The sequence below is a fragment of the Charadrius vociferus genome, unplaced genomic scaffold (assembly GCF_000708025.1).
Source record: "Charadrius vociferus isolate BGI_N301 unplaced genomic scaffold, ASM70802v2 scaffold1682, whole genome shotgun sequence".
Taxonomy (NCBI): domain Eukaryota; kingdom Metazoa; phylum Chordata; class Aves; order Charadriiformes; family Charadriidae; genus Charadrius; species Charadrius vociferus.
Window position 1 is genome coordinate 10,107 of NW_009647282.1, and position 712 is coordinate 10,818.

At 63.3% G+C, this 712-nt stretch overlaps 1 protein-coding gene across 1 annotated transcript in view; it reads right to left on the reverse strand.

Moving 5' to 3' along the window:
- LOC104281964 overlaps positions 1 to 712 on the reverse strand; it is a gene marked incomplete at its 5' end in the record, with an annotated part of 9,862 nt that overhangs the window by 5,332 nt on the left and 3,818 nt on the right. Inside the window, one exon of the mRNA XM_009880029.1 lies at positions 5 to 129. Within this exon, the coding sequence (XP_009878331.1) occupies positions 5 to 129 (125 nt within the window). The remainder of the gene's footprint in view (positions 1 to 4; positions 130 to 712) is intronic.

Below are 712 nucleotides of genomic sequence, written 5' to 3' on the forward strand. Positions count from 1 at the left end.
CAGCGGAAGTCCCCGGTGGCGGCCGTAGGCCCAGTAGAGGTAGGGGAAGAGGAGGACGCGGCAGAGGAGGAAGGTGAGGAGGAGGGCCACCCCGTTGAGTTTGTGGAGAGCCGTGTGTTGGCGCTGGTACTGCGGGGGAGGGGAGAGGAGAGGGTGAGGGGGGAGGAGGTACGGAGACCTGAGATGTTCTCCTGGGGGCACCAGGGGTTGGGGAGTTGTGGGTCATCCGGATCTACCTAGGGTTTGAGGGACCTACGGGCAACCACAATGTTCTCCTGGGGATATGGGTTGAGGGACTTGAGGACACCCGACGTGGCTATGGGCACCCCAGGGGTGGAGGGACCCATGGAGACCTCGGGTATTCTCCTGGGAGCAGCACGGGTTGGGGAGTTGTGGGTCGTTCACATCTAGCCAGGGGTTGAGGGACCTACGGGCAACCACAATGTTCTCCTGGGGACACGGGGGTTGGGGACTTGAAGACACCCGACGTGGCTATGGGGACCCCAGGGGTGGAGGGACCCATGGAGACCTCGGGTATTCTCCTGGGAGCAGCACGGGTTGGGGAGTTGTGGGTCGTTCACATCTAGCCAGGGGTTGAGGGACCTACGGGCAACCACAATGTTCTCCTGGGGACACGGGGGTTGGGGACTTGAAGACACCCGACGTGGCTATGGGGACCCCAGGGGTGGAGGGACCCATGGAGACCTCGGGT